The 13,290-nt window shown below is 56.7% G+C and overlaps 4 protein-coding genes across 9 annotated transcripts in view; 3 read left to right on the top strand and 1 right to left on the bottom strand.

Moving 5' to 3' along the window:
• The window catches only part of IP6K1 (inositol hexakisphosphate kinase 1), a 60,986-nt gene extending 54,755 nt beyond the window's left edge, over positions 1-6,231 (top strand). For both annotated transcript variants that reach the window (XM_019416838.2, XM_053897149.1), the window contains 2 exons: positions 2,227-2,402; positions 2,758-6,231. In XM_019416838.2, coding sequence (XP_019272383.1) covers positions 2,227-2,402; positions 2,758-3,291 — 710 coding nt within the window. In that variant the 3' untranslated portion in view covers positions 3,292-6,231. The remainder of the gene's footprint in view (positions 1-2,226; positions 2,403-2,757) is intronic.
• A 365-nt stretch (positions 6,232-6,596) lies between these two features.
• Positions 6,597-9,012, top strand: GMPPB (GDP-mannose pyrophosphorylase B). The gene is made up of 9 exons (XM_019416839.2): positions 6,597-6,957; positions 7,072-7,152; positions 7,244-7,292; positions 7,428-7,570; positions 7,742-7,900; positions 7,987-8,065; positions 8,140-8,267; positions 8,369-8,551; positions 8,634-9,012. The coding sequence occupies exons 1-9, from the start codon at positions 6,829-6,831 to the stop codon at positions 8,763-8,765; spliced, it is 1,083 nt and encodes a 360-aa protein (XP_019272384.1). The 5' UTR covers positions 6,597-6,828; the 3' UTR covers positions 8,766-9,012.
• RNF123 (ring finger protein 123) overlaps positions 8,982-13,290 on the bottom strand; it is a 29,582-nt gene continuing 25,273 nt past the window's right edge. For all 5 annotated transcript variants that reach the window (XM_019416831.2, XM_019416825.2, XM_019416829.2 and 2 more), the window contains exons 36-39: positions 9,835-9,977; positions 9,591-9,685; positions 9,377-9,462; positions 8,982-9,300 (exon numbers count right to left, since the gene is read on the bottom strand). In XM_019416831.2, the coding sequence (XP_019272376.1) occupies positions 9,180-9,300; positions 9,377-9,462; positions 9,591-9,685; positions 9,835-9,977 (445 nt within the window). In that variant the 3' untranslated portion in view covers positions 8,982-9,179. The remainder of the gene's footprint in view (positions 9,301-9,376; positions 9,463-9,590; positions 9,686-9,834; positions 9,978-13,290) is intronic.
• Positions 9,971-13,194, top strand: AMIGO3 (adhesion molecule with Ig like domain 3). Its single transcript, XM_019416837.2, has one exon. It carries the CDS (start codon positions 10,688-10,690, stop codon positions 12,209-12,211), a length of 1,524 nt encoding a protein of 507 aa, XP_019272382.2. The 5' UTR covers positions 9,971-10,687; the 3' UTR covers positions 12,212-13,194.

Genomic DNA, 13,290 nt, shown 5'->3' with positions numbered 1-13,290 from the left:
TACCTGAACAGCATATAATAGTCTTTAAGATGGTAAACGCAAAGAAATATTATAAAATGGGAATTCTGCTGGTCAGTTACTATCTGAAGCAGTAGGCAGTAAATGACTAATACTTACTGAGAAACTGAGGGGAATGTGTTGAGGCCTGTTTACTCAGTTTTCATAACAGTCTTTTGAAGGAGAAAATGTTACGATGCCAGTTTAAAGATGAGGAGATGGCTGGGCGCCTAGGTGGCTCGGTCGGTTGAGCATCCGACTTCGGCTCAGGTCATGACCTCACGGTTTGTGAGTTCGAGCCCCGCATCTGTGCTGCTGGTTCAGAGCCTGGAGCCTGCTTCGAATTCTGTGTTTCCCTCTCTCTCTGCCCCTCCCCTGCTCACACTCTGTGTCTCTCTCTCTCAAAAATAAATAAACATTAAAAATTTTTTTTAAAGATAAGGAGATGGAAGCCCAAGGGGGTTAAGTGTTCTGCCCAGGCCCATGAGAGGCCAAAGCAAGATTCAAGAGCCCATGCTCTCGGGCACTGTGAGATATTTCTGCAGCCCTTTTAAGTTTTATTGTCATTTGTTTATAAGTTATTGCAGATGATGAAATTAATAGCCAAATTTAATGGTTTTCTAGTAGATCTTCTTTAAAGAATTAGGAGATGTTAACATGTGCATCATCGAGCAATGCCAAGTATGTTATCATCCAAGACTGTGGTTGCTTCATGGTCCTCCAGTATGGAACTGAGGTCCAGGCTTTGGCCCTGATGACTTTTGGCAGCCTTGTGACTAGCCTGTGTACCTTTATCCAGGGTGGTTGCAGACCACAGGTTTAAATGAGGACATGGGTATAAATACCAGCTGGCCAGGACCATAGAGGCATTTTGAGCAGAAGGTCCTAAAAGTACTAAGGGACAAGCTGAAGTATATAGTCCCCTGGTTTGAAGTTTAGTCAGTAAATGGCAGGATAGAAATGTATTATTTATTTACTTACTTAAAGTTTTTTTTTTTTTTTTTTTAATTTATTTTGAGATAGAAGAGTGTGGGAGGGTGCAGAGGGAGAGGGAGAGAATCCCAAGCAGCCTCCGCACTGTCAGTGCACAGCCTAATGTGGGGCTTGAACTCAAGAACTGTGAGATTGTGACCTGAGCCGAAGTCGGACGCTTAACTGAGCTACCCAAGTGCCCTGACATGGTAGAAATTTAAATCCATCTTTTCCTAAGATTCCTGTTCGGAAGTGGTAAACCTGATTTCTCGTGTTTGTGATAGTGCTGTGAAGATGTCTTCCCTATTTCTTTTAGGCCTGGATGTGGTATGGCTTGAGCAGCGCCTTGGTTTACTTACGGTGCCAGGGATGCATGTGAATCTGGCAGACCTTCTTTAGTTTGTGTATGCCTACCAGACAGAGTAAAGTAGAATAAAATAAATGTGATGGTATCAGCAGATTGTCATAGATCCATACCGTGGAAAATTATTCAGCCATAAAAAAGGAATGAAATTTTGTCACATGTTACAGCATGGTTAAAACTTGAAAACATTTTGCTCTGAAACAGCCAAACACAAAAAGACAAATATGAAGTATCTAGAGTAGGCATACTCATAGAGACAGAAACTGGAATGGCAGTTCCCAGACATGGGGATGTGAAGAGGAATGGGAGTGTGTGTAGTGGGTACAATTTCTGATTTCTGTTTGGGAACATAAAAAAGTTCCAGAGATGAAGGGTGATGGTGGTTGCACAGTAATGTGAATGTACTTAATGCCACTGAACTGTGCAGTTAAAAGTAGTTAAAATGGCGCGGGGGTGGGGGGGCAGTGCCTGGGTGGCTTAGTCGGTTAGGCATTCAACTTCGGCTCAGGTCATCATGATCACACAGTTTGTGAGTTCGAGCCCTGAGTCGGGCTGTCTGCAATCAGTGCAGAGCCTGCTTCGGGTCCTCTGTTCCCATCTCTCTCTGCCTCTCCCCAGCTACTGCACGTGTGTGCTCTCTCTCTCTCAAAACTAAATAAACACTTTTAAAAAATAGTTAAAATGGTAAATTTTGTTATGTGTATTTTGCCACAATAGAAACATTTTTGAAAATAATTGATAGGCCTGTGGTGTGAAATCTACATTTGAGAATTTGTGAGGTGAATACAGATTACATTTAAAGAGAATGCCCCCTTTTATAGAAAAACTTGGTTGTGGTTTCATGGTTGGGGCTGATGGTGAGTGTGGCTGTTACTCTCCTTGACGTGGTCCAGAGTTCCTCTTGCTTGAGAACGTGGTGCACCACTTCAAGTACCCCTGTGTTCTGGACCTGAAGATGGGCACCCGGCAGCATGGTGATGATGCATCAGCTGAGAAGGCGGCCCGGCAGATGAGGAAGTGCGAGCAGAGTACGTCAGCTACACTGGGTGTCAGGGTCTGTGGCATGCAGGTGAGTTGCCCTGGTGAGAGCCTAGCTGCTGCCGCCCACGTGTTTGGGGTTGCACATGTGCCTGCCTGCTATCCATGCCAGGTGTCCTCCGGGCCCACAGTGGTCCAGAATCTCCTCCGAGAGGGTGAGTGCCCCACGGGATGCTGAGTGCATCCTTATAGGTATGTTCCCTGAGCCCTCTCGGCCTTACCTGATGACCTTTGGGCTCCAGACACAGAGCCACTGTGAGAGCCTGTTGCCTTGACATTGGGACGATTAAGGGTGGTCAGAAGTACTTTTGACAGTGCCTGCCCAGGGCACTATAAGGTCATCAGACCTTTCTGGTGCTCACCCCCTCTGTCTCCTGGGCTTTCAGGTATACCAGCTGGACACAGGACACTACCTCTGCAGGAACAAGTACTATGGCCGTGGGCTCTCCATTGAAGGCTTCCGCAACGCCCTCTATCAGTACCTGCACAATGGCCTGGACCTGAGGCGTGACCTTTTTGAGCCCATCCTGAGCAAACTGCGGGGCCTGAAAGCTGTGTTGGAGCGGCAGGCATCCTACCGCTTCTATTCCAGCTCCCTGCTTGTCATCTACGATGGCAGGGAGTGCCGGGCAGAGTCCTTCCTGGACCGCCGGGCCGAGATGCGTCTCAAGCACCTGGATACTGGGCTCCCTGAGATGGCGCCACCCTGTGGCCCTAGCACCAGCCCCAGTAGCACCAGCCCTGAGGCCGGCCCCTCCTCTCCACCCAAGGTGGATGTCCGCATGATCGACTTTGCACATAGCACGTTCAAGGGCTTCCGGGATGACCCCACTGTGCATGATGGGCCAGACCGAGGCTATGTGTTCGGCCTGGAGAACCTCATCAGCATCATGGAACAGATGCGGGACGAGAACCAGTAGGCCCCGCCCTGGGCCCCCAGAACCCCTTCCTCTCCACCCGCAGGCAGGGACCATTGCTCTGACTGAACTCGCCGTGAGGACACACAGACTTGCTTTTAAAGGGTTATATTTCTCTTTGGTGTAAACTAAAAGAAATGTTTTTAGCTGTAGCCTGGAATCCATATATATAAAGTGAAGGAGGGCACAACACACATCCTCACAGCCAGGCTTCTTTAGCTCTACAGTTCTGACTGCTGTGTCCAGGCTGACTTAGGAAGGAAGAGGTGCCCTTGGTGGATGGGCTTGGCAGCAGGGACAGGGTGCCCTTGGACGTTGGTTTCTCTTGCCTAGGTCTTTGGGGTCTGTGGCTATAGGACCCTGCAGGTTTTAGGGTGAAGCACTGGGCTGGTGCAGGTTCCCTCTGTGCTCACTCATCCTTTGTTCCTCAGAAGTAGAGGATTGGGTGCCCAGCTCTTGGGGACTTTCTAGTCTGGTGGTGTGGGCATCAGCCAGTGCTTTAACAGATGCCCCCAGGATACCACAGGGCCAATTGCACATAGCTGGACCCGTCCTTCTCAGTTCTGACCTTGGCGTGAGGCTAGATTCATGAAGCTGTGCTGAAGCCAGCTTTTGACAGAGAGTAGGCCATGGGATTCCCAGGCACTCTTTGGCACTTGAACCTGCTCCTCTTCCTGCCTGCACACCCCAGCCAGCCTTTCTCACCAAGATCCCTTGCCTGAAGAGGCTACCCCTTCCTGCCCCACTGAAGGGGTCCCTGCTGTATTTGCCAAGGAGAGTTAATGTCCCAGCAGGCTCCAGGGCCTCTGGTGGCTCTGGCCCAGACAGTATTTGCAGTTCTTGGGCTATGGGTGGGAGTCCTCTTCCTCTAGCTTGGGCAGCTGTGCTGCCTGTGGATGGGCTGCCCGTCCCAGGGCTCAAGGGCTGTGGTCCGCTCAGGGTGTCACCTTTCCCCAGGCTAAGCTCAAGGCAGCAGCCCATTGTAAGGAGCTCCAGTCGTGGGAGGGAGAGCTTTTTTTAAGCTTGTCTTCTCATAGGGACATTGTTTGGGCCCTGGGTGCAGGTGCCCAGATTCTGCTAATGAGTTTTGTCTTATCATTCCTGGGATCCATCAGTCTGTCCATTTCTCCATCTGCCAGCCCTTGTTACTTGGGATCTTTCCCCTGGGCTGTAGCCTTGTTTATTAGTAAATATTGGTTTCCATCATGCTTTCCTCAGCAAAATAGTCTTTTCCATTTCTGAGGTGAGCTTTGGCCCTTGTGCCTGTTGTCAGCAGGTGCTACCTTTTTACAAAGAACTGGTAGCAGATGAATTGTATGAGGTATTTCCCGGCTGGCCCAGCACCTTGTCTGTAGGCCTGGAGTGTGGCCCTGCTCAACAGTGTGGTACAGTGAAGGCCCAAGGGGCAACCCTTCTTGTGGTTTCAGTAATTTTTGCCACCAGCCCTTAATGGCACAGAGACCTGCCACCTCTAACATGTGGCCAGGAGGTGACACGGCACTCAGCCATTGCCATGGTTAGTGCCCTCACCTCTGGGCCTAGGGCCGCTGTCGTTGTCACTTTTGGCATGGCCCTTGTTTGGGCATTAAAGGTAAGCCTGCCAGTCTGTATATGAGAAGCCTTGATAACTGGTGGACTACTTTCCTAGTCCTTAGAGATGCAGCCTCACACATTTTAAACGGGCTCCTTGATGGATCCCATCTCTCTCGGCCCTCTGATCCTGGTGCCAGTGGTGGGCAGGTTCCCATTCCTTGGGGCTGGGAGGGACAGCTTGCCTGTTTCTGGTCAATAATGACCATCTTTCTTGTACCATTCTGTGGCTTCAGCCATAAGGGTAGTAGCTCTTCATTAGTGCAGACCGTCGTTTCCTGGCAGGGCAAAGGCCAAGACAGAGTCAGGGGCTGCTTGGGACTCCCTTCAGTTGAAACTCTCCAGCCTGGGGATGTGCTGTGCCACCTCAGTTCCTGTATTTGGGGGAGCAGATGCTGCCCCATTCTCTTCGTAGTGAGAGAGCTATACCCACTTACCTTCAGTGTTTTCCTGGCACTAAAAAGAACAGAAGGGTCTGGGATTTGCTGCTTCTCCATTAGGGCAGGACCCCTCTTTTCGGCACTTTTGACACTGGGGGGACCCAGCTCTGTTACCTGGTGGGTGTTGGGCTTGTGTGTGCACACATGCTCTCTCTCTCTGCCTCTACTCTCTCCCAGGTCCTTGCCAGAGAGCCCTGTCCCTGCCAGGCCCTGCCTTCCCAAACCCCAACTTGGGACCAAAGTACAACGCGGGATCATGGGTTGGGGCGCTCAAGTGACCCCCCTCTATAGTGCTTACTTGGGCCAAGTCAACACCAGCCCCCTGGGCTAGGGGGGGTGGGGTGGGACCGGTGGTGCTTAACGAGGAAGGGGACCAGTGTAGCAACTTGCAGGAGACCCCACCTCTCCCTCCCCTCACATTGGGGCCTGTGCAGTGGGTGTGGGGGTTTCCCCAGGGGCCAAAGCCCTGGGCTAATTCAGTAGCCGCTGCTCACTCGCGCACATCTGGCCACGTGCACGCCCCCTAGATGCAGATTGCTTGGAACTTTAAAGCTGTTCAATTTGGTTTTGTTTGTGCTGATTTAAAAAAATGTTTTAATGAGAAAAATTGGAGCACCCTGGGAAGGACGTGGTTCCTTTACTTCTCGGGGCACCGTAAGGCATCGTCTCTAGGAATCGTTCTTTGCTCCACTTTCCTGGAAGCTGCCTAAACCTGCCCAAGCTGCCCCAGGTCTGCACTCTCTTCCACTCTCGGCTCCGCCCACGGCTGGGCCACTGCGTCTCCTAGGGACCTTGCGTGCGGGGGAGGGGTGCTCGGGCCTTGGGCCCGGCGGCCCCTTTCTGTACACCTAGCGCTGCCCGCCCCGCTTGTGTCTGAGGTCGTGTATGTCAAAATAAAGCCGCTAGAAACTGAGCTGTGTCCGCGTCTTTGTAGTCCCGCGGCTCCCGGGAAGCAGGTCCAACCCCGTTGCCCCGCGTCCCTCCGCCGCGTCCCACGAGCCGCTGCGTCGGGGCGGGGCCGGAAACGGCCGCGCGGCAGCAGACCCCGGCACCCGTCGGCGAGAGAGCCTCGCCCTTGGCGCCAGTTCCGCCTTTGGATCCGCCAATGGGCAGCTGACCCGCAGACCCCGTCCCGGTCCCCATGGCAGCTCGGCGTGCTCGGGCTCTCATTGGCTACGTCTGCCAGAACGCCGCGCCCCGGCGCTCCGACGTCGGCGTCCGTGCCACGTATACGGCAGTCGATTGGCCGGCTCGGGCCAACGTCACCCCCCCGCCTAGGTCCGGCCTGAGTTCCGGGCCAGCAGCTCTCCGTCTGGCGTCGCTTCTTCCTGTGTGCGGTCCCGGGTAGGCGGCAGGGCGGACTGGGCGGCCAAGGCAGAGCCAGAGTGGGTCAGTCTGGCAGGTGAAGGGCTCGGGCCGCGGCGGGAGTTCGCGGCAGGGCTCGGCCGGGCGGGCCGGGCCGCGGACGCTTCGGAGTCTGGGACTCACTCTCCGGCCGCCCGCAGGCGCGATGAAGGCACTGATCTTGGTGGGCGGCTATGGGACGCGTCTGCGGCCGCTGACGCTGAGCATCCCGAAGCCACTGGTGGATTTCTGCAATAAGCCCATCTTGCTGCACCAAGTGGAGGCGCTGGCCGCGGTAAGACCCGGGGTCGGTGTCGTGGTGGGACCTGGCAGGACGAGGGACTAGGTCGTGAATGCCCGTGCCTTCTGGCTGAGACCTTCTGTCGGCCGGCGCTGTTTTGTCCAACAGGCAGGCGTAGACCACGTGATTCTGGCGGTTAGCTACATGTCTCAGGTGCTGGAGAAGGAAATGAAGGCGCAGGAGCAGAGGGTGAGGCTCGGACTCTTGACCTTTTTCTTTGCTCCCCGCGCAACCACCCATCCTGTTGGGAGGAACCTGACAGGCGGCTTATCCCTTTCAGCTGGGAATCCGAATCTCCATGTCTCACGAAGAAGAGCCTTTAGGCACAGGTCAGTAAAGACAGGAAGGTTCCTTTGGGGTTTAGGGTCTGAGAAGGGGTAAGACTCAGCGTGGATGGGGTATGCTGAGCCTGGTTCCAAAGGTTCAAACCCCTAGAAAGATGGTGACCTGCACCTCTCTCCTAGCTGGGCCCTTGGCACTGGCCCGTGACTTGCTCTCTGAGACTGCAGATCCTTTCTTCGTTCTCAACAGTGATGTGATCTGCGATTTCCCCTTCCAAGCCATGGTGCAGTTCCACCGGCACCATGGCCAGGAGGGCTCCATCCTGGTAAGGGATCAGGTCTTTCTTCTCTGACACTCCTGCCCCGATGCCCAGCCTCTTCCAGTCTGCGGCCCTTAACTATCTGCTTGTGTTGTGGGTGCAGGGCTGTGCAGTATGTGTCTTTAAGCATTTGGGGCACAGCCCCGGAGATTTAGGACAGTGTCCCCCTCTACTCAGGTGACCAAAGTGGAGGAACCCTCTAAGTATGGTGTGGTGGTATGTGAGGCTGACACAGGCCGCATTCACCGGTTCGTGGAGAAGCCGCAGGTGTTTGTGTCCAACAAGATCAACGCAGGCATGTACATTCTGAACCCTGCAGTGCTGCGGCGCATCCAGGTGTGTAGAAGCCAGCTGCTGGGTGGGCTGGGGCAGGGCAGGCCCCTACCCCCCTGACCCTGCTTACGAGTTGCCCACTCCCACAGCTGCAACCTACATCCATTGAGAAGGAGATCTTTCCTGTCATGGCCACGGAGGGGCAGCTATATGCCATGGAGCTGCAGGGTGAGGCAGGGAGGCCACAGGCTGGGGGTGGGGTGAGGCTGGGCTGAGCCCCCTGATGCATTTCCTCCCAACAGGCTTCTGGATGGACATAGGGCAACCCAAGGATTTTCTCACTGGCATGTGCCTCTTCCTACAGTCCCTGCGACAGAAGCAGCCTGAGCAACTGTGCTCAGGCCCTGGCATTGTGGGCAATGTGCTGGTGGTAAGGCCCCTGCCCAGCCCATCGTAAACCCACGTTCCCCCACCCCACCCCTTCATCTCAGGAGACAAGTGGTTCACTTGTATTTCCCTCATTGTCCTTAGGACCCAAGTGCCCGCATTGGCCAGAACTGCAGCATTGGCCCCAACGTGAGTCTGGGTCCTGGCGTGGTAGTGGAGGATGGTGTGTGCATCCGGCGATGCACAGTGCTGCGAGACGCCCATATCCGATCCCACTCCTGGCTCGAGTCCTGCATTGTGGGCTGGCGCTGCCGCGTGGGCCAGTGGGTAAGCCTGTGGGCTGGGCCAGATGGGGAGAGGGGCAGGGAATGTGCCTGCCTTGCTGACCAGGCCTGCCCCCTCCCTCGAGGTGCGCATGGAGAACGTGACAGTGCTGGGTGAGGACGTCATAGTTAACGACGAGCTCTACCTCAACGGGGCCAGTGTGCTGCCCCACAAGTCTATTGGCGAGTCGGTGCCGGAACCACGCATCATCATGTGAGGGGATACCATGGGGCTGGCTGAATCTCCATTTCCCTACTGGCATGGGGAGCTCTGGCTTGACACATCAAAAGGCCCTGGACTCGCCGTTATCTCAGAGGACTAGACAAGGCTGAAGCTGTTGGACACCTGCCCTCTCTTGTGGACGTAATCTGGCAGGATCCTTGCTGGGCATCCTCTACAAAGCCTACTCCCTCAAGAAGGTCCGGGCCAGGGCTGTATGGAATAATAATTTAATGTTCACTGTGGCCCTGACTGAAAGTCAAGCTCAGGCACAATTAGGACACGGCTGGGTTCCCGCCAATGAGGTTACGCTCAGACAAGGAGGTTGGACATGGGGAATAGGGCAAGAGGAGCTCATAAATAGGGCCCAGCCTGGGTCTGAGTTCAAGGGTGGAGGCTGCTGCTGTGTGGGCTAGGCTGCCGAGGAAGTGGTACTGGTACTGGCTGCCTTCTCCCAGTCCTCTACAGACACGATGGTGGCTTTGCAGAAGAAGCAATCCTTGTTGTTCATCAGATGCTGGTTGATGCAGGCTCTACAACGGGAGGAGGAGGAGGGTCTGTGTATCCCTGCTGCTTCCCCAGCCCCCTGCACCAATGGGGCCCACTTACTTGCAGGACTTGTGGCCACAGGGCTGGAACACGGCAGAAATGGGGTGAGCATAGCAGATGGGGCAGAGATCCTCCTCGCTGGTGGGCTGCAGAGTGCAGGGTGGGCTGGGGTCAGATACCCAGACAAGGACACATGCCACGCCTGTGTGGTATGCACATTTGTGCTAATGTGTGTTTGGGTGGTGTGGACGTGTGTGCAGTGGCTCCCACTCACCAGGGAGGCAGCTGCTGCCTGGGCCGACGCAGAAGTCAGGTGTGCCAGCATCTGTTCCACCTGGGCCAGCTCCTCAACGCTGATGTAATCTGTGTCTGGGGGTTGGTGGCAGTTGTCAGACCCAATGTGGCCCTAGAACCCAGTGCCTCTTAAATACCACAACTTGGGAATTTGCTCTTCTGGAGACTCCTCACCTAGGCCAGTCCCAGATCCCTCTTCCCTGACCCACCCCTGGCCCACTCACAGCTCTGTAGGGAGAAGCGCTTCCGGTCAGGGGCAGGCAGGACAGTGCCAGGGGCAGGAGGCTCTGGCTGCCCCAGGAGATAGCATATAGAGCGGAGCTGGAAGCAAGGATCAGCCAGGAGCACTGACGTGGCTCTTTCTGTCCTGGGTGGGAGAGGGTGCAAGGGTAGTCAGAAGGTTGGGCCTATCTGAAAACGATACCTATTGGAGGGGTGGGGTGGACAATTCAGCCCACCTGAATTGCCTCTGTCCCACCTCACCTCCCTGCTGCTCACACTGCCACACCCCCTACCCTCCCCGCCCAGTCCTGGGTCCCAGTAAGAACCCGTACAGCCCTTGTACCAGTTTAAATGGGTGACTAGCAGATACTGAAAGCCTACCTACCCCCTAATATACACTAACTCCAAAGAAAACAAATAAATAGCACTAGCAGCTTAAAGGTTTCCCTGCTACTATTCCCGGGAAGACAGGCACCGGGGAAAGCCATAGGCTAAGAACAGGCTGGGACATCAGAGACGGACTCGCGCCCCCTCTGGCGGCCACCCTGGGACCTAGGTCGAGGTTGGTGGGGGGGGGGGGGGGGTGCCCCACCCCCTCCGGCCTGGGGCCAATGGGAGGCCGAGGCCCCGCCCTCCTCCAGGAGAGTATTTAGAAGCCGATCGGGGAAGCACCCGGAGAGCTGGGGAAGCCGGTGGAGGGAGTGCTGAGTGGAGCTCGGCCCCAAGTCCCGACCTGGACCCGGGAAGCAGGGGCGGTTGGCGTGTGGGGTGGAGCCCACATCCAGCAGAAGTGGGTGAGTCCTGGAGCCGCGCCCCACACAGAACTGCCCCATTCCACCCCCGGCAATCACCACCATGGCCTGGCTGGTGCTGCTGGGCGCAATGCTGTGCATGCCGCGCGTTGGGCTGGGCAGTCTGGGCTCAGAGGGCTTTTTGCCCTCCGCACCCCATAACTGCCCCTACAGATGTGTGTGCGCCGCTGACCTGCTGAGCTGCGCGGGCCTGGGGTTGCAGGACGTGCCGGCTGCGTTGCCTGCCGCTGCTGCGGACCTCGACCTGAGCCACAACGCACTCCAGCGCCTCCGCCCCGGCTGGCTGGCGCCGCTCTCCCGGCTGCGCGCCCTGCGCCTAGGCCACAACGAACTGGTCGTGCTAGGTCACGGAGTCTTCACCAACGCCAGCGGCCTGCGGCTACTCGATTTATCATCTAACGCGCTGCGGGCGCTTGGCCGCCACGACCTCGAAGGGTTGGGGGCGCTCGAGAGGCTGCTTCTGTTCAATAACCGCTTAGCGCACTTGGATGAGCACGCCTTCCATGGCCTGGGCGCACTCAGCCGTCTCTACCTGGGCTGCAACGAACTCTCCTCCTTCTCTTTTGACCACCTGCACGGTCTGGGCACGACCCACCTACGTACTCTGGATCTCTCCTCCAACCGCCTGGGACGCATCCCAGTACCTGACCTGGCTGCACTGCCAGCCTTTCTTAAGAACGGCCTTTACCTGCACAACAATCCATTACCCTGTGACTGCCGTCTCTACCACCTGCTGCAGCGCTGGCATCAGCGGGGCCTAAGCGCTGTGAGTGACTTTGCCCGAGAGTACATGTGCCTGGCCTTCAAGGTACCCACATCCCGTGTGCGCTTCTTTGAGCACAGCCGTGTCTTTGAGAATTGCTCAGCTGCCCTGGCTCAGGGCCTAGAGCAGCCCGAAGTGCAGCTGCACGTGCAGATGGGTCGGTCCCTGAGGCTGCACTGCAACACCAGTGCCCCAGCTGTGCGCATCGCCTGGGTGTCACCACAGCACGAGCTGCTGGTGGCACCAGGATCCCGAGACGGCAGCATCACAGTGCTGGCTGATGGCAGCTTGGCCATAAGCAATGTGCAGCCGCAGCACGAGGGGGTCTTTGTGTGCCTGGCAGCCGGGCCCCGCCTGCATCACAACCAGACGCACGAGTACAACGTGAGCGTGCATTTCCCACACCCTGAGCCCGAGGCTTTCAACACAGGCTTCACCACCCTGCTGGGCTGCGCTGTGGGCCTGGTGCTTGTGCTGCTCTACCTTTTTGCGCCACCCTGCCCAGGCTGCCGCCGCTGCTACCGTCGCACCTGCCACTGCCGCCGCTGGCCCCAGGCACCCAGCCCCCTCCAGGAGCTGAGCGCACAGTCCTCAGTGCTCAGCACACCACCGGATGTACCCAGCCGCAAGGCCAGTGTCCACAAGCATGTGGTCTTTCTGGAGCCGGGCAGGAGGGGCCTCAATGGGCGTGTGCAGCTGGCAGTAGCCGAGGACTTTGATCTCTACAATCCTGTGGGCCTGCGGCTCAAGGCTGGCTCTGAGTCTGCTAGCTCCACGGGCTCTGAGGGCCTGGTGATGACCTAGGCTGCCCTGGGCCCAGAGCCAGGCCACTTGCCACCCGCTGCTCGCCCTGCTCCCTGTTGCCGCCCTGACAACTGCCAGATGCTGGTGGGAGCGCTGGGCTTGGTCCTCCAGCCTCCTGCACGGCCTTGACCTCAACCACAGCAGCCCCAATCACTAATGGAGGGGCTGGGCTCCCCACCCTCTCTCCTGCTCTGCTCTAACACAGGGCCCAAAGGCCCTAGACCCTAGCAGGACCTACTGGTGCCCACACGTCCCACGAGGACTGGAACTGGGGCCATCCGGAAGAGCCCTTGCCTGAGAGCCCTAGGTACACCACCTCAGAGGCCGAGGCAGCTACCAAGCCGTGGTGAAGTACTGAAGCATAACCATCTTCCCCTTCCCAAAGGGACAGGAAGAGAGTGGGCCCACGGGGGAAGAGGAGAAGGGCTCCAAAGGAAGACCTAGGCCCCCACCCAGGGTGGAAGGAGGAAACATGCACCAACATCCAACCTACTTCAAGCTCCACAACTCCATGCAGTCTGCTGGGCAGGAAGGAAGCAGGTGGGGCTCCTCAAGAGACCCCCAGGGGGCCTGGCCCGAGCATCAGCCAGAGTGGCCCTGCTCCCTCTGGTCAGGGGCAGCCACAGACCACTCTGAGAGCACAGCCTCTCCCGTGGGCTCACAAGACAGCAGTAAGGGGCAACATGGCCTGTGCCCCCAGCTTTTTAGCAGTAAAAAGCCCGAGCATGGCCAAGATGGGAGGGCCTAGCCGGAACTTGCTGTCCCTCGAGGATAGAAGCCTCTTAAGGGCTGGCACTGATCTTGGTCTAATGGCTGAGGCAGTGCCCTGGTCTCATATGCTCTTACCACCCACCGCAGGGAGGCAGGGAAGGGGGCGGGGGGCCTGGGAACCCCTCCTGCGTGGGTGCTGAGCTGGGGGCTCCTACAAGTCCTGGATCCAGTTGTTCATGGAGTTCCTTAATAAAGGTGGTACATGCTCATCACCAGAGCCTTCGTGAACACAAGTAGCAGTGTGTGCGCTCAGCCCCCTTCCCAGCAGTGCTGTGCTGGATGCTGCAGGAGAGCACCCCGCCCATGCC

Source organism: Panthera pardus, unplaced genomic scaffold, assembly GCF_024362965.1.
Source record: "Panthera pardus isolate Hobbes unplaced genomic scaffold, ASM2436296v1 HiC_scaffold_8, whole genome shotgun sequence".
NCBI lineage: Eukaryota > Metazoa > Chordata > Mammalia > Carnivora > Felidae > Panthera > Panthera pardus.
This window is presented reverse-complemented; position numbering and strand designations above follow the sequence as displayed.

Bases quoted from the DNA above. Each gene is read 5' to 3' on its own strand.
- GMPPB (XM_019416839.2), top strand. From the start codon at position 6,829: ATGAAGGCACTGATCTTGGTGGGCGGCTATGGGACGCGTCTGCGGCCG. The intron at 6,958-7,071 runs GTAAGACCCGGG...TTTGTCCAACAG, and splicing joins AAGTGGAGGCGCTGGCCGCG to GCAGGCGTAGACCACGTGAT. The intron at 8,268-8,368 runs GTAAGGCCCCTG...CATTGTCCTTAG, and splicing joins TTGTGGGCAATGTGCTGGTG to GACCCAAGTGCCCGCATTGG.
- AMIGO3 (XM_019416837.2), top strand. From the start codon at position 10,688: ATGGCCTGGCTGGTGCTGCTGGGCGCAATGCTGTGCATGCCGCGCGTT.